The following is a 20,769-nucleotide window of genomic DNA, read 5'->3' as shown; positions in this document are numbered from 1 at the left end:
TGTTGCGGCCAATTAAAATTATATTTTGATGTGGTGGATCCCTTAAAAACATTATTCGTTAATTCAACGTTTTTATTATACTCTTCCGTCTGTCAATATTTAACACTTTTCAGTGATATAAAGTTCGTAATTAAATAGTTGCCGGCATAAAGAATGAAGTTTGTTCTGAAGAACAATGGACATATACCTGGCAATGGTAATTAAACCTTTTAGTATATAATTCGAGTGACCCCATGAAAATTTAATTCACGTTAAGACGTTGAAAGTTCAATTTGTTCCACGTCTCTGGCTAAAATTGAATCTTATCTGCCTTAGATCTTCAACTCCCCATTCATGCATTTCGAACAAGGAAAACACAAGCGGAGAGCTTCAAAATATTTGCACATTAAGCTTAAGTAAGTTGGTAATGTAATTGTTGCTCGAAATGCTTCAAATCTTAATAGCTAATTGTTTGTTTGGATCTCGCGAAAAGAGTCTTGAAACTTGAGTGCTATGCGAAAACATATCCGTTTTGTCGAACTTGATAGCGGTTATTGCCCACCAGCGCAACCAAGACAATTTATATAAAATATTATTAAGTAAAGTGATCTATAAATATATTGTGCGGCTCGCACAACTTGACTCAGACGCTGGGTCTTGTTTTTGAGGCGTGTCATCTGAAGGCTGTAAACACAGCCTGCGGCAGCAACAAGGGGCCTGAACGTGATGGAATTTTACTCTGCGGTTCCGGTTTCCGCTTGCCCCCACCCCCACCCCGCACTTTTTTCTTAACGGGTTGGCAGAAGCGGCCCCTCTTTTGGCAACGGGACTAAGCCCTAAAAACTTGCTACTCACAATCTGCCCCTTGCGCTTGATTAAGAAGAGTAAATATCGGAACAAACCCTCTAAACTCCATTATGAAGCTCATCCTCAATGGCAAACTTTGAACCGGGATATTACTGTAAAACTTTTGTATTTACCTGAGAAAACTAAACAAGCTATTAGTGCAAACCTTTGAAAGTATTGTACATTTTTGGGGGCCATAACATGTACACATGTGTGAGCCACGTTCTATTAAACCAAAACAGTATTTCGATCCATATTAAAACAATTCCCATAACTAACACAAGGCACTACTACATTGACCAGAGTGATTATAAGAGGAATAAGTGGAAAATTAACTTGTCTGGATAGTGAACCGATAACAATTAGCTCGAGGGAAGTGGAATTTTATAATGTGTCAATTTCTATAAATTGCTGCCATTCTAAACGCCGTTCACATTTAATCGTTTATTGATTAAAGATATAATTTATGTAAGGTTCAAAGATCTCATCAGAATACTGATTAATAATAGCATTTGACTCTCTGATATTCCAATAGTAATAATCCCTTATTAAATTTATACCATACAGCTGCAGTTACTGGTTTTTTTTTATATATTCCTCAGATTCACTCCATTAAACTAATTGAGACTAATCAAGTGTTGCTAGCTGAAGTTTTCATTTTTGTTTCAGCAACATTTTGCACGCAAGCAACATTATTGCTGAATTGATCGCAGCCAGTTTGCTAAGACAACTTAATATATAAATATTTTTATGAATACAGACATTTATTTATAAACAAGGTAAGTTGTGTTTCTCAAAAGTGGCACATTTAATTTATATATTTTTTTATATAATATTTTGGACAGATTTTATTCCCTCAAGAGAGTTTTTGTAAAAGCTTTTCGGATAGGCTCCGCTCGAAAGCTCGAACTCGAAAATTAAATAAAGTTTAAAATGCATGAAAGAGTTGCCAGATTGATATAATTTGTATGTTTACACAATAAATGTACACGCAAAGAAAAAACAGCATATTAGAGTAACGTACTTTTTAAAATTCAATATAGTAAATGCCACTTTTCGAGATGTAGTCAGCTAACCTGATATATCCACTTACCTAAAACTTAAAATACCTATTTATACATATATGTAATATTGTTGTTGAACATGCACATTTTTTAATTGTAGGTTAATTATTGTTATAATCGATGGTAATCGTAATTACGCAAAACCTGTCAGATAATCTCTAATGCTCTGTAACTCAATTATTATTATCTTTACCCCCCATGGCTTTTAATGTACGTCTAAAAATATAAACAAATAAAAAAATACCCCATTTCCTTAAAAAAAAAACTTTTGTCAGTCTAAAAAAGCTGTGCTGCATATTTGTTAAAATTCATTGCATGAGTGGAATAATCACGAATATGATGAACATTTTTAATAAATATGCTGAATCACCTGTCTGATCAGATAACGTAATTACACCGCTACTCGTACAGTAAAATGTCATATTGAATGTAACAGATTGAAAGATTTTTATTGACTAGTCCCTTATAAGCATTAAATGCTTTACATTTTATACCACAAAACAACCCCTAACAAAATTGAACAACAATTTTATTTATTCTCAATTAATATAATTTATGAATAATAAATGTTGTTCTTAAATCTCGATTTTATGTCATTGTTACAAGTGATCATCCCTTTAAACTGAAAACTTGATAGTTAAACTTGTCGAATGCCCAGGGAATGCATCAATGGAATTTCCAAATGATTCAGCTGCCGAAGGAAGTCAGGTTTAGTTACCCATTGCACAACAATTTGCTGGCTGATAAAAGTTTGCCACTTTTTTCACCAGTTCAGTTACCATTTGCCCCATCCCAAAATAAAGCCCGATTGAGTGGAGAGCATTTAAGCGGACAGCAGGTGTGAGCAGACCCATAAGCGGACTGAGCAGTCTGTCTGCTGGTGGTCAGCAAACCCTAAGTGGGTTAAATCGTCGCTTGACCGACTGCCTCTCTGTGATAACAAACGTCAGCACGACCGCGGAGTGCAAACGCCAGAGCCACCACCACCACCACCTCCGCTTCCATTCCATCCCACTTCCAGCCCGCTTCCATCCCACTTCCAGGCCGTCGAGCTGGCCAAGAGCGAGTGCCAAGCCGCTTGCGCAGTCGCAGCTTCAAGGTCGCCTATTGTAAAAGAAAGCGCCACGGCACGGCCTTGAACACGAAAAATATGTTAAAAGCCAATGGCTGAAACAAGCAGAAGCCGAAGCATGTGCCAGATAAAAGATGATATGGGATGAGAAACTTGAACTTCGAATTGCCCTCTTTTGTTTCGCATGGAAACGAATGTTTCAAACCGAAAACTATCGAAATGTGAGCAAACAAGCCAGTTTTGAGTGCCATAAACTTTGCGCTTGAGTAAGACAATGGACAAAGCCAATTTTTTTTTTGAACCAATTTGTATACTTGTTACTATTCGTCGTTTGGCTTTTTGCAAACTTGTGCAAGATGGCAAAACAAGCCAGCCAGCATCCCAAAAATTCGAAATAATTCAAATTGGGGTTAAATGGTTAGCAAATGGGTTAACCCTCTACCTTATTAAATCAGCTATGTTAACACCATTCAGTTGGCAGTGAGGAAATAAATACATTTAAATGTATTACTATATATTTTATTTAATATGAATTTGCTTTTTGCAATTGTGTGTGTTGCTAGTCTAGACGTAGTGTGATCTCGGAAATGATCCCAATTTTCTTTATGAGCCCTATTAATATGGGGAAGCTCTAACTAAGTAGATGACCGACAGTTTGAACAGTTGATCTTCGTTCAAAGTATACAATGAGAACTATGTTTGCTCAGACAAATAGACATTCTAATGGTCTCGTCATGACTCTATTACTTTTCCAAGTAAATAGTTTAAATATATTATTTAAGTTTTTACCCGGAAGCTGAAATCTAAAGTGTGTGACCCTTGTATTTTAGTTATTTTTATTAGAATTAAGACTACGGACGATGTTCATAGGTTTATATACATAAGTCATAGGTCACGAAATCCGTAGACTTGAAGTTGATTTTACAATCAAATTTGGATAATATGCATATGAACCAAACATTACAAAGTATTACTTTTATTCAATATGGTATTCACCCTAGCCCGGATATCTAGTTCATAAACTTCTGTATATTATTGGTTGTAAAAGTAAAATGTACAATTCTAATAGCGCAATTAACAGACAAATTTATAATCGAACTTACTGCGGAATAATAATTGTTATTAACCTGACGTGTTTCTAAGCAATGTTCACATACCTGCAAGTAAATTCGAAGAATAATTAGTTGGTTGCGAATCAATTGGTTTCTCGATGAACTGGTTGTGGCAAAGGCAAATATTGAATTATTCATAAAGCCAAGTACCAGATAAATGCCCTTTTTGAATAACCTGGCGGCTATGGCATCGGATAATTATAAATATGTGTATAGAGAATGTATTCTCTCCACCTTTATAAGGATGTGGGTATATACATACATTCGTATACACTCATTCGTAGAAGATAGCAGGTAGACGCTGGACAAAAAACGAATAGATAGAAAAAGCGCAGCGTTGTGCCGCATTAATAATTTTATTTCGTACAATCTATCTTCATTTTTTCATACACTCGTTACCCAAGGAAACAACAACAACAAAAAACCCGCGCACAAACAAAATCTTTTTTATTTTCAGCACCGCTTCGCAAAGCGTCGCGAGCCGCGAGTGGAACGCTGCGATCGACGAAAGCTAAGAGAAGCGATGACTGGCGCCGCGCCGGATTCGAGCCAAGTTGGGCCCAGTGGAGCGCCCAGTTGAGCCAAGCCGGGTGGATTGAGCTTGCGAGTGCGCGATCCGCCGCTTGGTCAGCTCAGTCGAGAAACGGAGCTTGCAAGCGACACTTGTGGCAAGCGGAGACGTTCAGCCGATCCGATTCGATCCCATCCAAAACAGCCGAGCGTGAAAGACCGTCGAAAGAAAAACGGAAAAAGCCACTCGTCGTCGAATCGGCGAAAAGCAAAGAAAAAATTGCAACACCAAAAGCGCGCGTGCGCAACCCGATAAGTTAGAAGATAGGCGAAAAATCCCTCGACTTATACGGTACGGTTAACGAAACAAAACTATTTCTTCATACCCAAAAAGTTACAAAGTGTGTGAATAAGAACAAAACTTTTAGCAACTACAGTGTGAAAAAGAAAAAATATAACTATTTTAAATTTAATTACAAACGGTGGTTTAAAAACTGTACTTTAATATGTTAAGTGAGGGCTTTTTATAGCCCAAATACCGACTTCGAATGTGGAAAAACCACGCACACAAACTCCAGGGAAATGTGGGAAAAACGAAAGACTTAAGATACAAACTTGAGCGGGCTGCCTCGAAGCATGACCACATGTGTGTATTTTATCCGGGTGTATGTGAATTTCGTTGCGTGTACATAAGAAGATCTACGGGCCACGAGCCAAATATATTGTGTTAATTATCGACACCGAAAAATGGTGAAAAACTGCGACAGCCACCATTATTAATATATTTCCGGCGTTCTGTTTGCCTTTTCCAAATAAAGGTTTAGCAATAAAATAAATATCAAGTGTTTAAAAAGCTTACCCAAAGCTGAACTGAGAGCTCGACTGAGTCGAGTCGGCGGTTAAGCAATGCAAAATATTGCAACAGTAACCCCCAACCATTTATTTATCTCTTCTGTGTGTTTTGGGACCCAATGATTTCTGCTTATTTTTCGGTTTCAAATGGGAGTTAGAGCGCCACAAAGAAATTGATGCGAATTCACATAGGGATTACGGAGTTACAACTGGGGAAAATGCACATAACTTGGGCACAGCAATTTCCCCGGTGATGTAGTAATATCGGATGACAAAACAGAAAAAGTATTTCGCCTAAAAAGTGCTGTGACACACAAAACTGTGATGACGAACTAAAAACACAACGACTAGGACACATCGCTTAATGAATAGCATAATGACATAAACTCACTTGTGCACTCAATGGGAAAAGATAAACAAACAAAAGCAATACTGGGACCAGATGCATCATCCTCATCATTTACAAATTGAAAGGGGATTGTAATGAAATATCTCTTCTTCTATAATCTTATTTTCTTATATCATATCTTAGAGGCTTGACTTAGACGTTCTTTCCTAAAGTCAGGAAGTTATATCTCACTTATACTTATAATAATGATTACACATAATTAGAATCAATTGGATATGGTAACCGTAACATCGCAGTCGAATGGTGAATGATACAAGCACAGGCGAGCAGCAATCCGAGGCAGACACAGCTGTTGTGGATACGTTGCTGCTGCCGCTGCCGTTGCAGTTTGACCGAAATGATTGTTGTGGCATTATATAAGAAGAGAAAGATGAAAGAGAAAGAAGAAAATGGTGAAAAAGACTGCAAATGAGAAGGAAGCAGTTGCCAGGAGTTTCAGCAGACAGCTGGCCAACCTGGAGAGCGAAGTGGTTTGTCGCAGTTGCAACGTGTTGCACGAACTAAATACCCACTAACACTGGAATAAGCCATCGCAGGGGCTCACCGTTGATATGGTTGGCCTGCTAAATAAGCCGTTAAACCGCATCAAGGTAACAGCAAACTTGTTGGCCATTTAGCAACGTGTTTGCCAATAATTGCACTTACTCCATCGGCCATGCTCGTGGCTGTGTTCTGGTAGGGGGGCTGAGAAAGCAATTTGGGGGTCCGTCCCTATTTTTTCTAAGCGGCTCACGGCCGTGGCAGCTCAATTGCAAACATTGCAAAACATTGGCTAATAAAAATGCGACTGCAGCTGATGGCAAGAAGGCAGCAACACCAACAGCAAGCAAGACATCAATAAATATAGCCACCAATTTTGGGAACCACTCGCAATTGAGTTACAACGTCAGCAGCGGCGGTCCGTTAACCAGTTGGCAACCTTGATGCTCACTTCTTGGTTTTTTTTTTCGTTTTGTTAATTATTTCGGGTTTTTTTTTCTTCTTTCTGTTATTTGTATTATGGCAGGTGTCGGTCGGTTTTGGATATCGATTGATATACCAAAAAATGTATTCACTTAGTGCATAGGTACTGTTCATATCGATTAGTTGGGGACATTAAACCTTAGTAGTCCCTAAGTTTCGACTATAAACACCTACATATGTGGAAAGGCTACAAATTACTATACATGTTCATTAAATTCAAATGTGCATTGTCAACTGTGTCACGCTGGTTTAATGGTCTTTTATTTTACTCAACACTTGCCGATTCGACTCGAAAGATGCGCATAAAAACAATAAAACTTAAACGACATTAAGCTGAAATAGTCGTCCTTTGCATCACGATTTGCAATGTTAAGCAAACAGCAAGCAAAGTTGAAAACAAGCCATAAAGTTATGACCACGACTGTGTGTTACTAACCTTACTCAATTTATTTTTCGGGTAAATGCTTACTTTTTTGTGGGTTATGCTTTCGAACGCTTTATGGGCGGGTTTTGTTTAGTTTTTTTCCCCACTTTATTGTTGATTTTGTTGTTGATTATGTATATATCATGGCGAGATAAATAAATGAGTAAGAGAGATAAATAGTTACAAATGCAATCAAGTAAATAGTTTATTTTTGGCTTGAGACTAAAACATGAGTTGGCAATCTAAGTGGGTCAAAGTCTGATTAGCGAGGTCACATGTATACACGAGTAAAATGATTTTTTTTCGTGGTATTTAGGAATTTCTAGCCGCATATCAAAAGGGAATAGGAATAATAAATGACTTAATTCAAATTCAAATAAAATTTAACCAATAGTTATAGTATATAATAGTGTTATACACATGTTACAGGTCTAATGGGTCGGAAAACAAATAACTTGAATTCGACACACTCGGTCGTTTTTTGTACTTTTCCCTCGAGCAAACGATATCTGTGACTACTTACTTAGGTGTCATGATCCACTTGCGATTCATTTCACATTTAAAAGTTTTTGTCTCGACATGCAACAGTCAGCACTTCCCATTTACAAGTCAGATTTTGTGCCCCTTAAACCTCTCATGACATGTTTTCTTTTCAACTAAAATCCAGTTCGCAAGGTGTTTATTTATTCTAAATGCATTTGTACTGACGTTTTGTGGACCTTAGGTATATAGACACTTCCATACAGTATATGATTGTTATTCAAGACGATTCTGCATCTTTTCATCAGAAGTTCCGTGTAGTTTGTCATATACTCGCAATAGTATGAGTGCAAACTACTGCATTTTAAATTAGCTGAGCCGAAGTTCTTATACTCTTGGTGTCAGGAAGTTTCTTTGACTGATATTATATAAAAAAGAGGATTGTCTCGTTTAATTTTACAGATATGATTTAAAGTGTTAATTTTAACAAATGTTGGTTCTCTTTGAAGGAAATACTTGAGGTGCAATTTCTAGTAGGAGGCCAATGAACCTTTTCGTGGTTAACTTAGTTAGAACTTACACATCTCGGTTTCATGTTCATTCAACCGCAAAGATGGCTAATTAGCGAGTACTTAGAGCTCGTATAGAAAACCCAAAACCGAAAATAATTTTGGACCGCACAAGTGATTTGAGTGCCTCGACACGTGCATGCCATAAAGCCTGGCAAATCAATAAAATACATAACCAAATCAAGAAAATGCGAATTATTGACGCAAGTGATTTATGATGTTCCGAGTGAAGGAGTCAGAAATAAAAGAAGAGACCCTGAAAAAAAAGGGTCTTTCTGTTTCATGGGGATCATTCTAGCTATAGGTTATAGTATATATGAATTCCGTTCCTCGTAGAACTCTACCCGCTTACAAGCATGAATAATATGGAATAAATTATTTATATTTATGATTCCACAGAATAGAACACAACAATGGCGGCCGTTGAGGTACGGAATGGCTATAAGTACTATGGCTCCAAATCAAATCCCAAGATTGTGCTTAACCAGCTAAATATGAACGTGATGCGTGGTTCTATGTGAGTTGCATTTCAGTTTTTCGGTAAATCAAACTAAATACTATGCTCCTTCCCTCACTCGATCAGATACGGATTGCTGGGTGCCTCCGGCTGTGGCAAGACCACCCTGCTCTCCTGCATCGTCGGCCAGAGGCGCCTCAACGGAGGCGAGGTCGTCGTGCTGGGCGCCAAGCCAGGAGAGCCAGGCAGCGGCGTGCCAGGATCGCGGGTGGGATTCATGCCCCAGGAGATCGCCCTGGTCGAGGAGATGACCGTCAAGGAGACAATCTTCTACTTCGGTCGCATCTACGGCCTGACAGACGAACGCATCCGGGAGAAGTTCAAGCTGCTCAAGGAGCTGCTCCAGCTGCCGCCGGCTAGGCAGATGATCAAGCAGTGCAGCGGTGGACAGCAGCGACGCCTGTCCTTCGCCTGCGCCATGATCCACGATCCAGAGCTTCTCATTCTGGACGAGCCCACTGTGGGTTTGGATCCCATGCTGCGTGAAAAGTGTGTGCAAGAAAGTGAAAGCCACAAAGCCTTCAGAATAACCCAAGTTGTATCCTTTTTCAGAATCTGGGACTTTCTCGTGGAGACGACGAGGAATAGCAAATTGGCTGTGATTATAACCACCCATTACATAGAGGAAGCCAAACAGGCAAATTGTGTAAGTGGACATGGGAATCATGACTAATAAAGAGTTTAGTATATACTATAATTACTTTTTCAGATTGGTCTTATGCGCAATGGTGTTCTATTGGCTGAGGATACACCTACCAACATCATGATCAAGTTCGGAACTCAGTCCATCGAGGACGCCTTCCTCATTCTGAGCCAGCGGCAGGGCAACGAAGACGAGTTGGCCCAAATCATGGATCACAATAAGAACCAGGCTTTGCCGGCAGCTGTGCTGCCACCTGAGGTAATAGACACACACGAGCCCAACATGCCGGAAAAACAGCCCATCCCGTTCGAGGAGCCCCTAAATGAGAATCGCAAAAAGATTTTCTTCACCACCAAGGGCAGGGTAAAGGCACTGATGACAAAGAACTTTGTACAACTCTTTAGACAACCCTCGTAAGTTCTAGCCAACATCCATTTATATAGTCGCGATTAATGACCAATATTTTTAGGGGCATTATTTTCATGCTACTGTTTCCCATCATACAACTGACGTGCTTCTATCTGGCCATTGGCAAGACGCCCACGAATCTTGAAATTGGAGTTTATTCCGGCGAAGTGGAGAACTATGGGGAGTGCTTCGACGAAAACCTGGTCACAGTCTACAAGGATAGCGACAACGAGAGCTGTCTATTCAACAAGCTATCCTGCAGATACATACGCGTGTTGGGTGACGATGTGGCCACGCGGAAATACTATGCCAGCGAAGCAGATGCCCTGAGCGATGCAAAGCGGGCCACAACCGTTGGCTATTTGCACTTTGCCCAAAACTTCAGCGATTCGATTCTCTCGGTGTTGGAGGATGGCATCCACTCCAGTGACGGAGCCGTGGACCACGCCGAGCTTAGTATCCACATCGATATGACGGGTAAGAGAGTCACTGTGCGAAGTCTTTGAAATCTAATAGAGTCGCTCTGCAGATCAACAAGTGGCGTACTTCATGCAGCGCAAACTCCGTGACAAGTTCAGTACATTCATGAGGAGTGTCGTCAAGGACTGCAATGTATCCACGGCCATTGTAGATCTGCCCGTCCAGTTCCAGGAACCAATCTTTGGCAGCACAGACATCGAGTTCCAGCAGTACTGTGCCCCAGGAGTGGTAATGACGTGAGTAGAGAATCCACATGGATGGACCCGAGTACCAAACCTCTTCTCACATGTTTATGTTTTTTATTTTATGAGCTGACGAAATTCACCGCAATCCATTATTTGGTTCTTCGTTGGTAGTAAATCAGATCTTTGCTTGAATCAACATTTCCCAAAAACCTCACTACTGATAACTTGTACTTCCATATATTAATTTATTTAATTGTATCATAGCATGGTCTTCTTCCTGGCCACTTTGATGACGGCTGCAGTGTTCATTTCTGAGCGCATGGATGGCATCTGGGATCGAACTCTATTGGCAGGTGTCTCGGCCACCGAAATGCTGTGGGCCCATCTCCTAACCCAGCTCATCATCATGGCCCTGCAGTCGTTCGAGGTTATTATGTATATTGGCCTAGTGTTCGATACTTACAACAATGGGGATACCACAACGCTCATTGGGTTGCTAACACTGACCGCATTTTGTGGCATGTTGTTCGGTAAGCAAAGAATAGTGAAATATTCCCGGAAGTGCATTTTAAGAACTTTCCTGTAATCTCCTAGGTCTCTTCATATCCGTCTTTTGCAAATCGCATACAGAGGCAAACTTTGTGGCTACTGGCGCATTTTATCCCATGATCATACTGTGTGGTAAGTGTTCTCAAGCTGATTTGCTCATCTTCATATTTCATGAAACCTATTTTTTTTAATCCTTGCAGGACTCCTGTGGCCTCTGGAGAGCATGCCGCAGTTTCTGCAGGATCTAGTGATGGTGCTACCCTTCACCATACCCTCCATCTCCGCTCGAAATGTGATCGAGAAGGGCTGGAGCATCACCCATGAGAAGGTCTACAATGGTTTCCTGGTCATGGCCGGCTGGACGATCATCTTCTTCGTGCTCTGCCTGATCGGCATCAGAAGCAAGGCGTAATTTTGGACCATGGGCTAAACTTTAATATTCGGGGGCCTTTCATTTAGTTGTAACGTTTTAGCATTTTTTGATAGGTGATCTATGTATGTGCATATCGTTTTAATTTAATAACTATCGGAAGCATATCACTCGCATGTTGTAGACTCTCATCACACAAGGAAACACATTCATACCAACGAATTGTAACATATTTTTAGGCAACGTTCTATATACTGCACTAAAAGTATCATAAGGTTTTAAGGGTGTCTCACAAAAAATATTTATAATACACAGGACAACAAATCGTACTCATTGACAAGCACAAATTTCGTATTTAATTATTTGATCAAATCACAAAAATTAGAACAAGTCATACATTTGTACTCACATCTTATGTGCGTGAATTTTGTATATTAAATTGTGAAATTATGTAAATCGAAATTTCAAATCAACCAAAAATATAAACCTAAATTAAATAATTGTAAATGCGTTTCATTTGGGGTTCTTAATGAAATTGAAATGAAATTTGAAGCATGACAGAATTTTAAACAACAATTAAAGAGATGCGTTTAAGGCGGTCGACAGCAAATGTGTCAAGTTTGTTTTTCTCTGAAATTCAAAGCTGCATAAAACTAAAGTCCAATCCTCCTACACACGCATATGCATATACATATAAAAATGTATGTTTGCTTTTCTATATAATATTGCCTCATGTGTGTGTGGGCCAAGGGCAAGGACACACTCACTCACGACGACGATGTCGAGGACGTGCCAAAGTTGCTGACACACTTCGGGCTGGAAAGTGCTAGACAGAATGTCTGCCCGGCCGGATGACTCCCCCCGCCTGACCATCCTGGCTTTCTCGGTGTCTGCCAGCAGACATTTTTATTACAAAACTTTATCTTTGCCAAATACGAAAAGGAAGAGTTGGAAAAATATATAAAAAGCCATCGTCCTGCCATCCTGCTAGTCCCCGGTGTCCTTGTGAGCGTGCTTCTGTTTCTGTGGGTGTGTCAAGTGATGGGTGGCATAAAATCTAGTTTGGTATTCTAATAACTTGCATTAAATGTGCAAGATAGGAGTCATTGCAGTTTGAATGCTAAGTTGTTGGCAGAGCATTTTAAGGATTCCCAGGTGAGAATTGAAATTGTGGAAAAACAAATGATTCTGAAGATGCAAATGATTAAGTACAAATATAAAAATTAATTATTTGGTACATTCCTTTAGTTTTTGATATTATATCATATCATAGGTCATTGCAATTCCTAACCAGTTAGCCCAGAATTTGGAAACCAGAACATATTTATTTTTGAGGTTGTCTGCCACTTTGGCAAAAGATAAATTTTATTCGGACTGAGCTGTGAGTACTCCAGATAAACTGAATCTTTGTTTAATTTGGAAATTATTACCATTCCGCATTCTGCACACAAAATGTAAAGTGAACTTTTTGGTCAATCTTTCCGTCTGGCACACACAGACAAAGATTTTCCTGGGGATACCCCACAAGCAACAACAGCAACAAGGACCAATAAAAACAACATTTTTGACAACAAACAAAGTTGCATGAGTAGGTCAAGGTGCCCGAAAGTAGGCAACTGAAAAGTTTTCTCGAGCGTTGACTGCACAAACAATTTGGTCTGGTTTAAACTTTGAACAAGAACACAACAACAACACCCGGACAATATCAACAAACTGAAAAAACCTCCTCACTCCCAAAATTAACACTTTCTCCAGACTAGTGAAAAAGCTGTAACAACTTTTGACCCATTTCATCTATATGTATAAAAACATTTTTGGCCTTAAATTTACTTTGAGAGGGCGGCGAACTGAAAAGTTAGTAAAATGCTCTCGTAATTTGACCTTCAACCGAGTGAAGCCAACTAAGGACACAAACTCACACAGAGACAGCAAACAACCGAAATCTGGGGGAAAAGAGTAAATATTTAAACGTAATTTTGTTTGGAACAAAAGGAATTCTTGAGTCAGGAGCATGGAGTTCACTCGGCAGGATGGTTTCTCTACTCCTATAGGTCATGTGTGTAGTCTTATTCACATCTGAAATCCATACCAGTTGCTTATTGTATATGTCAAATGTAAATGTACTTCAAAATGCATAGATGATGCAATACTAGCAAAGACTATCTTCCACTTTCAAAGCAATTAGAAATTAGGAAATAGGTCTGATTATATATGAGATCAACCCAAAAATGGAACGATGACTTCTGTAAACATAAACAATGTCTATAAAGCCCCAACACAACTTTTAGCCATCGGATGGGGGACCATATTTTGCGAAATGAAAACCATCTGGCCATCAAAATGAAAGATGACACAATTGAGCTTGGAGGGCGAAACGGCTTGTTGGGCTCCACAGTTGGAAAGGAACCCCAAAACATTGCCGACTTTTGCATTTCATTGACCCTTTAAATGGCTAAGAAACACACAGATGGCACCGCCAACACACTCCTCTGCATGTCAGTCAAAGTTCTTTCTCTCGGCAAAATGGAGAAAAATTTGATTTGGGGAGTTTATTCAATTTGCTGCATGTGGGCCCGCCTGAAGGGGGCACATCACATAGATACACACTCACACACACAATCACACGCACTCGCACACTGGCATTTAAGTGCAGGCCGCTCAACTGATGTCTGACGGACAACCAGAGTTATGGCCAGTGGGTGGCTGGATTCAGTGGATGGGTGATTCAGGTGGCTTGCGGGGTGGCCAGTGCTGGGGTAGAGCGCTCTGAACTTTGCCAATATAATACAATCAACGTTGGGCTTCGATTCGATGCGCATTCGATGCGTTTGCCGCTGTTGAGGCAGTCGAGGTGGCTACCAGTCCAGCTACCGATGCGTAGGCCCACCACCCAACCACACGTGCCACCTGCCCCCCATCCCAATCCCAATCCCAATCCTCATCCACATCCACACCCACACACATGTCCTGGCCGGCTCTCATGTGCAGAGGATGCCATTGTACATAGGCTCGTTTCATTCACTCGCCCGAGCAGTGTGTTCGATTTTTACCCTCGTTCTCGCTCGCTCCCTATGTAGTTTATGTACTCCTGTGCACCGAGAGTTCCTTGTCCTGCACTCCGCCGCACGCAGGGGGGGGATCCTGACCACACATGCGTTTGGCCTTTTGCCTGGCACACATAGCAACAGCAGCAGCAGCAACTACATCAGGTTGCTGCAGCAGCAGTGGCAACAGCAACAGAAATGTCGCGCTGTGTTTCAATCGTTTTATATGGCGCAACTGCCGATTGGATTGGCACAGTGGGCACTGCGTGAGATACTTCTTACACTTAAGTGAATGAAGCATAATAAATTTCAATTAATATTTATAAATTCATAGTATACTATTTAGCTTCATTTTGTATTTTGATCCTATCACAGCATTTATTCTAGTTCTATTCCAAAATTATTTTAGAGATCCAGGCAGCTAAGTTGCAAAACTTTTGAACACTGCAAGAATTTATGAATGAATAAAAAGAATTTATTAATGAAATAAAAGTGATCCTATATCCCATATTGTTTTTATGCGTGAATACCCTGCAATTGTACACAGTGAAAACTCTGGGGAGCAATTCAGTTCGAGTCGCATTTTTGTTTTGACTGATTGCATAGTTTCCTGGCTCACTGTGCACAAAAGCAGGGCTCGAGGAGCGTCGTCAGCCAATGCAGCGACCGGGAAAACAACAACGGCGGCGGCTGAAATACATGCGTGGGGCAAAGGCGCGAGTGCTGGGGGCGGGATGGTCGGCTTTTCGGGGGGTGGTGGGAAATTTTGGGGGAGGTGGGAATGGCAGGATGGCTGGGTGTTGCGAATGGAAACGTGGACGGCGAAGCTGGTGAAAATGGCGGCAGCGACAGCGACGCAGCCTATTTCGGTGGCCAGAAATATAAAAAAGGGGCGTGGACGGGGTATGGGGCTCGTGGCAGCTGAGGGACAAAGTGCAATTCACCAGAGAGCGAGAGAGAGCGAATGGGTGGAAGTGGGCGGGCGGGCGGTTGGTCGGGCGAAGCATGGCACACACCGAAATGCAGTCGGAAAACGAGGACCTGCACACAACTGCACTGGGGACTATGTACGATCCGGATGTCGTGTATGTATTGCCATTGACCAGGACATTCCCCCTCTCGCTCTCCGAGCCCATCTCTTTCTGGCCTGCTCGCTTGTTTACCAATTTATTTTGCGCACAATACGAAACACGGAAAATGCATGAGGCCACCGGCTGTCTCCCAGTCCCATTTCCACCCACACGACCACCACCCACCGCCCATCGCCCACTGACCACCATCAGGCCAAAAAAAGACCGATGCGTTGCAAACGAACGCAATGATAGCCACACAGCAGAGCTGGCCAAAAGCAACAACAAGGAGCGGGGCAAAAAAATTGCAGAAATTCCAGTTCGATTTTTGACCATAATGCAAAAAAGCATGCCGCCCTGCTCTCTCCACCTCCGCCCAGATGTACATACATATATGTATCTGCCATCTCGGTTGCTCCTGCATTCAGCGTTTGTTGTTAGTTTCCGGTTGCCACTTTGTGCGGGGATTTCTGCCTTTCCCCAGTTTCCTTTCCCGGCTTTTTCTTGCTTTTTTTTTCCGACTTTCCTCGTGTTTCTTTTTTTGTGTCCAGCTTTCTGTTTGCTTTTATATCCTTTGCAGGCCGCGACTTCCACTTTGATGGAACGAGCGCCGCGTTTTATTTTCTTCCTCCTTCATTGTTGCCCCTGACTTTTGGCAAAAAAAAAGAAGGAGGAGAAGGGGGTTTGGCGTGTAGTACCACGCTCGTAGTGAGTTTTTGTGCCCCATGTCCTTCGTAGTAGTTAGTACGCGTGGTCCGAAGTCAGTCATCAGCCCATACGCACTTCGCTGGTCCACGTAGAAAAAGTCGCTATGGAAATGCAAAGAAATGGAACGAACGACGTAGAAAGGAATGGCAACGAAAAATTGAAGGAAAATGGGGCACAAAGGATTCGAACGTCCTGAAAAAAAAATCTGAATGGGAGAAGGCAGCTTAGAATGCCAGAGAGACACTATTGATACTATGAAGCTTCTGCAGCTTGAGAAATAGTTGCAAAACCTAAACTTAGCCGATAGATATGGATATATCTAGATCTAAGCGATTTACTATATATGCTAGCGTAAGATTAATGTATGTTTCCTACATGTATTTTTATCGAAGCAGCCCGGCTCATAAATTCTGGAAATTTTCTTTGAAACTCGTACGCCATATAGATCGGAAACATATTGAATATAAACACTACTATCCAATGTGGGCTCTTCTGCTCGCTTTAGTTATCCTTGGGCTAAACAATGCAGCATCCTCGTTCGTGGGCTGGGATAATGCGTTTTACGAGCAGAAGCCGATGTATATGCTTCCTGGTGAGCCCCACATCCAGGAAGGACAGACGCTGCTCAACATGCTGTACGTGCAAAACCAGATCCAGGTCTACTGCCAGCCGCCAACAGCGTTCTCCATGTGGAACGTCTTCCAGAGCAACAGCCTGCGCTTGCAGATAGGTGCTGGCGGAGATTACAGTCAGTATAAAGGAGCCACCGTGCGGGAAGTCTATCATGCGCATAGCCAACAGGATGAGTGCCACGAAGGAAAGCCGTTGGGCCATTCCGCAGAGGAGGCACGGATCATTCCGATGCCCACGTATGACCACTCCTGTTACGGCATCTACACATCCAAGCCGTTCGTCCTTACGCTCGAAGTGATCAGTTTCGACCTTGAGCGGGTGACACAGTTCACCTTTGGCATCGTTTTATGGGTAAGCTGTCCGCTCCTGGCGGATTCCCTGCTTTTCTTCTACTGCTCAGCTGCGGCCCTGGGCGCCCACCTGGCGGGTTTGTTGGCGGTCGCAGCCACCCTAATGGCATCTGATGGCGAGCGGTACCTGCGACCCGGAACGCTCAAGGTGAACTTCAAGCTGGTGCTTAACGAGCGGCCCATTGTGATAACCCTGGCCCTGATCGGTGGCGCCTGGTTGCTGAAGTCCGCCTCCCAGAGCTGCAGCTTTCTGTGGCGGCGCACTCTCTTTCGCCGCCTGCATCACCGCTTGCTGAGGTCCATCTCCTACTGGCTGATCCTCACTGCATCCGATCACAGGTGCTTTGGAATGACCTGCCTTATGCTGCTGATCCCCTGGCCGGAACTTTTGACGGTGCTACGCTGGCTCAAAATTATATACGCTTGCTACAAAAGGGACTCCGTTGAACCCACGGTCCAGGTGGAAATCAAGAACCAGGGCAACCCTTATCAAGGCTCCTATCGTTTATCCGAAGGCAGTGGTACTTTTAGCCAAAATAACATGGACTTTTATCGCGACCAAGAGGTTCAGGATAATGCCTTAATCTATGAATCGAATTCTAATTGTCAAGGACAACCCTCCGAGTGGAACTGCTTCAAGAGCTGTCTCCAGATGTCTCCGCCTAGAAGATCACCCCGTCCAGAACCACATTTGACCTCCTTATATCGCAATCTTAACTATTCAAACTCGAAAAGCAGCTACACATTTATGAGATAAAATAACCTACAACCTACAAAAAATCGAACAAGGACTCGAATCGTTTGCGAGAATTTTCCATTTGCCAAGATAAGTTTCCTTATGAAAGAGGTTGCCGATGGGTGGGGCAGACAAAGTGGCTGAAAAGCGAGGAAATCTTTAGGCAAACCCATGAACCAAACCCAAAGCTCATTCATGACAATCAACCTAACAACTGAGATAACAGATTCGATATGTTTTTATGCTTTATAAACAATTAAATCCATGTGTATTCTTTAATCGTTTAATCACCTAATATAGGAATCAAGAATAATAGTGGTGAATGACTGGCTGAACTCCAGTTAAAACCTCCTGAGCAGACGCCCATGGAGCTGCATCCGTGCCGCTTTTAACTTAATTGTCCTGATTAGCATGCGTCCGTGCCTGTTATCCTCGTTGAAATTTTTGTGCTTTTGACATTCGTTGGCGCATGGAGTTACAAAATAAGAGACTGGCCTCCATGCGCTGTGGGGCGAAGGGGTGTTCGGGTGGTCGGTGTTGGGGGGGTGGGCGGCACAAATGTGCCTATTACCTCCCATCCTGCCCAGCAGTTTACCATTAGCCACAGGAGCGGAGGAGCAGGCTGCTGATACTGATGCTGATGCAGCTGCAGCACTGGAACAACAACAAAGTTCGGTCAAACGTCAGAAATGTTCGTTCGCTTTGGCTATTGAACGCAGTGCAAAGCGCAGTGCAAAACGCAGTGAATCCACCCACTGCCCACTGTTCACTAGCCCACCACCACCCAGTACCCACCCCATGCAGGGACCAAGGACCTACTCCTCGGCCCGGGCATCGGCAAATGCAAATGCAAATGGGTAAAAAGCGCTTTGACGACCATGTGGATGGAGGCGGTTGGGCTGTTGCTGGATGCAGTGATGAGTGGGCGGTGGGGCAGGGTGGACAGTTGGCCGGGGCAGGCGCAAAAAGCATTTCAAATCGAAAAGTGGTACTTCACTCATTTGGCGCGGGGAAACGGCGGCAGGTGACTAACCAGAGGATTCGTTTCTCCACATAGGAACGAATACAGGGTATCACAAAGAAGAGCAGGCATGGCAAAAGTTTACTTTCATTACCATTCAGTGGTTTATGTTTTTTGAAAGTTTAAAGGCCTTTAAACATTATTCATGAAACATAGTTGAAGATAACCGTTTAAAGTATATTTTCCTTTGGACGAAATAAAAGGGTATCAGCTAGTGTCAACCCCAATTGTTCCATCACATTGGATGTTTCTCTTTTCAGTTGGTACGCCTGGCTGAAGGAAAAATTGACTAAATGCGCCGTTTTATGTGCATTACGTTCGAAGGCGACCTGTACGGGCGGACCCCGTCTGCCGATATCGAAGCACGACCAACCATTTCTAATTGCCATATTTCCCATAACTCTCCAAGCTTGCCAGTTTTCTATATCAGCTGTATATTTTTCGAAACTTCCCGGTTCTGGTGGTTGATTTGGGCTAGGGAAAGTGCAGCCAGGGGTGAAGTGGGGGTTGTGTTGGGTTTTTGGGTGGGTTGAGACTGACTTGGGTTGGGTGGTGAGGCGCGAATCGACTCGGGATGGTCGCTAAAAAGTGCATTTTGAGCTGTGGTGTCCCGTTCCGGGATTATGGGGGTTGTGCGTAATGGCGTCAAAAGGTCAGTGGCAGGGTGGAATATAATTGAATTGGAAACTAGAAATGCTTTTTTTTCGAAAACTACACAGATTGATTTCGTGTTCAAGATATCAAAGAGTATAAAATTTATTTCTGTAAAACTTAAAATATTCGAGGATAATGGGCTTAAGATGCTGATATACCACAAAATCTGACGTTGAATAATCGTTTCAATTATCATAAGCAGCTATTTTAGGATTTAAGGATTTAGGATTTGAGGATACTGTATAAAACTGTATATGTATCTAGTGTATTTAGAATAATAGAACAAATTGCAATAACTATCAAACTTAATACCTGTATCTTAGTAGTGATAGATGGATATACAGGAATATTACATTTACAGTTATATTAAAACTTCTTTAATATAGCTTTGCTTTAAAATTAAATATATTACACACCTGCACCATTTTGATGTCCTTGTGCGGGTGTCCCGTTACTGAGTCCTCCTAATCCAACGGGTATTCGCGTGCCGGTTGCTCGGCGAACGGTAAATTTAGCAGTGTGAGCCGTTAGAGCGAGACGCCAGCAAAACAAACGAAAGCAGCTACAACAACTGAACTTAAGACGCGAGAGAGCGGCGCACGTGGTGGAATCACTTTTGTTTTAGTTGCGCTTTTATTGCACTGCCTGTCGAATTCATTGAATTTGGGGGGAAAATACGCACGCACACACGCACTCACGACTGCATTGGCGAATAGTGTGGGCGGAGTGCAACGAAAGAGCGGGAGAAGCGAAACGAAAGGCACGCGGTTTCAATTTGCTAGCAGTGCCTATCGCAATAGGAGTGCTTGTGTCTTGGCTTTTCAACTAATTGTATTGCACTGCGCGAGCTTCAGTTGACTGCACCGTTTCGAACCGCATCTGGCTCACTACTTGCTTGCTTTGCGTGCGCCACACGAACCGAACGCGAACTCAGTCAGTTTATTCCTATTACCCCGACGCGTTCTAGAGTCAGCTGCGATGGCCAGAGGTGGAAGCGGGCCGATTACCAGTCGATACTATCGATGTATCCAGCATCCATGCACGGCTGCGGATATCGATTAGTTGCAAGGGCCGCTTCGGTTTTTCAAACATTATTTCCATATTTTGATAAAAAAAACGAG

At 42.3% G+C, this 20,769-nt stretch overlaps 3 protein-coding genes across 4 annotated transcripts in view; 2 read left to right on the top strand and 1 right to left on the bottom strand.

Moving 5' to 3' along the window:
* The window catches only part of LOC117135545 (neuroguidin), a 35,193-nt gene extending 14,562 nt beyond the window's left edge, over window positions 1-20,631 (bottom strand). Inside the window, exon 1 of the mRNA XM_033295841.1 lies at window positions 20,065-20,631. Within this exon, the coding sequence (XP_033151732.1) occupies window positions 20,065-20,073 (9 nt within the window). The 5' untranslated portion in view covers window positions 20,074-20,631. The remainder of the gene's footprint in view (window positions 1-20,064) is intronic.
* LOC117135526 (ABC transporter G family member 20) lies at window positions 4,701-11,919 on the top strand. 2 transcript variants are annotated; one of them, XM_033295802.1, is made up of 10 exons: window positions 4,701-4,935; window positions 8,685-8,797; window positions 8,864-9,286; window positions 9,350-9,443; window positions 9,507-9,853; window positions 9,910-10,325; window positions 10,378-10,564; window positions 10,778-11,043; window positions 11,108-11,194; window positions 11,263-11,919. In XM_033295802.1, exons 2-10 carry the CDS (start codon window positions 8,694-8,696, stop codon window positions 11,472-11,474), a joined length of 2,136 nt encoding a protein of 711 aa, XP_033151693.1. In that variant the 5' UTR covers window positions 4,701-4,935; window positions 8,685-8,693; the 3' UTR covers window positions 11,475-11,919. The 2 variants fall into 2 exon arrangements, with proteins under 2 accessions (XP_033151693.1, XP_033151684.1); XM_033295793.1 differs by having other exon boundaries at window positions 8,680-8,797.
* Window positions 16,657-18,286, top strand: LOC117135541. Its single transcript, XM_033295832.1, has one exon. It carries the CDS (start codon window positions 16,735-16,737, stop codon window positions 17,992-17,994), a length of 1,260 nt encoding a protein of 419 aa, XP_033151723.1. The 5' UTR covers window positions 16,657-16,734; the 3' UTR covers window positions 17,995-18,286.
* Window positions 20,632-20,769: the final 138 nt, after the last annotated feature.

This window comes from Drosophila mauritiana, chromosome 2L (genome assembly GCF_004382145.1).
Source record: "Drosophila mauritiana strain mau12 chromosome 2L, ASM438214v1, whole genome shotgun sequence".
Classification (NCBI taxonomy): Eukaryota; Metazoa; Arthropoda; class Insecta; order Diptera; family Drosophilidae; genus Drosophila; species Drosophila mauritiana.
The sequence above is the reverse complement of the archived record's forward strand: the minus strand, read 5'-3'. Positions and strand labels throughout refer to the sequence as shown.

Bases quoted from the DNA above. Each gene is read 5' to 3' on its own strand.
- LOC117135526 (XM_033295802.1), top strand. From the start codon at position 8,694: ATGGCGGCCGTTGAGGTACGGAATGGCTATAAGTACTATGGCTCCAAA. The intron at 8,798-8,863 runs GTGAGTTGCATT...TCACTCGATCAG, and splicing joins AACGTGATGCGTGGTTCTAT to ATACGGATTGCTGGGTGCCT. The intron at 11,195-11,262 runs GTAAGTGTTCTC...TAATCCTTGCAG, and splicing joins TCCCATGATCATACTGTGTG to GACTCCTGTGGCCTCTGGAG.
- LOC117135541 (XM_033295832.1), top strand. From the start codon at position 16,735: ATGTGGGCTCTTCTGCTCGCTTTAGTTATCCTTGGGCTAAACAATGCA.